Source organism: Lipotes vexillifer, unplaced genomic scaffold (assembly GCF_000442215.2).
Source record: "Lipotes vexillifer unplaced genomic scaffold, Lipotes_vexillifer_v1.1 scaffold3102, whole genome shotgun sequence".
In the NCBI taxonomy this organism is placed as follows: domain Eukaryota; kingdom Metazoa; phylum Chordata; class Mammalia; order Artiodactyla; family Lipotidae; genus Lipotes; species Lipotes vexillifer.
Window position 1 is genome coordinate 169,728 of NW_006778806.1, and position 794 is coordinate 170,521.

General features: G+C 66.5%; 1 protein-coding gene across 1 annotated transcript in view; it reads right to left on the reverse strand.

Moving 5' to 3' along the window:
• Window positions 1–382: 382 nt before the first annotated feature.
• CRIP2 (cysteine rich protein 2) overlaps window positions 383–794 on the reverse strand; it is a 4,662-nt gene continuing 4,250 nt past the window's right edge. Inside the window, exons 7-8 of the mRNA XM_007451951.1 lie at window positions 533–590; window positions 383–450 (exon numbers count right to left, since the gene is read on the reverse strand). Coding sequence (XP_007452013.1) covers window positions 383–450; window positions 533–590 — 126 coding nt within the window. The remainder of the gene's footprint in view (window positions 451–532; window positions 591–794) is intronic.

Here is a 794-nt window from a genome sequence, read left to right on the forward strand (position 1 = left end):
GGCATAAATAACACTGTGGGCAGGACTCCGGGCAGCAGGAGGGGGAGCGTGGGGCGGCCACCTCAGAAAGACCCACCCAGGCCACAGGGACATTCAGGGACCTATGGGCCATGAGATACAGACATGGGGACACGGGGGGCCAGGAGGACACAAAGGGGGTGACGGGTGGCTGGGGACACAAAGGCAGACACACCCAGAGACAGGGTTGGTGGGCAGGGCTCTGGAGTCAGCTCAGGGGCTTCCTCCCCAACACGCAGGCCCTGGACTCGCAGGTGCTGAGGTGGGACTGGGCGGCGGTCACTCTCCCCTCGTAGCCAAGCAGTGGGCCCCTGGCCAGGGGACTGTGCAGGCGGGCCCATGCCCCGCAGAAGGGCCTGGGGGCCTAGGGCTGAACCTTGCCCTCGGGGTCCTTGTCATAGATGTAGCTGCCAACAGCTCCGGTGTTCACCCCTGTTGGGAGAGGGGCAAAGGTGGTAGGGGAGGGGTGGAGAAAGGGGGGCCCCGCGTCCCAGACCCTCCTGACCACACTCACCCTTGGGTCCGAAAAGTATTCCGTAGCAGGGCTTGTGGCAGTAGGGCTGGCCGTCGTGCTAGGGACGAGATGCGGGGGGTGAGAAGCGAGGGCCACGGAGTCCACACTCCCCACTCCTCCTGGTGGTTTCCTCCGGGTCTCCCCGAACCCTCGAGTTCTCAAAGCCTTGGCCAGGTCGGCTCACCTTGGGGGGAGCTGGAGGGGAGGACAGCGCCGCCACGCCACGCCACGCCACGCCACGCCACGCAGCACTGCGCGCACG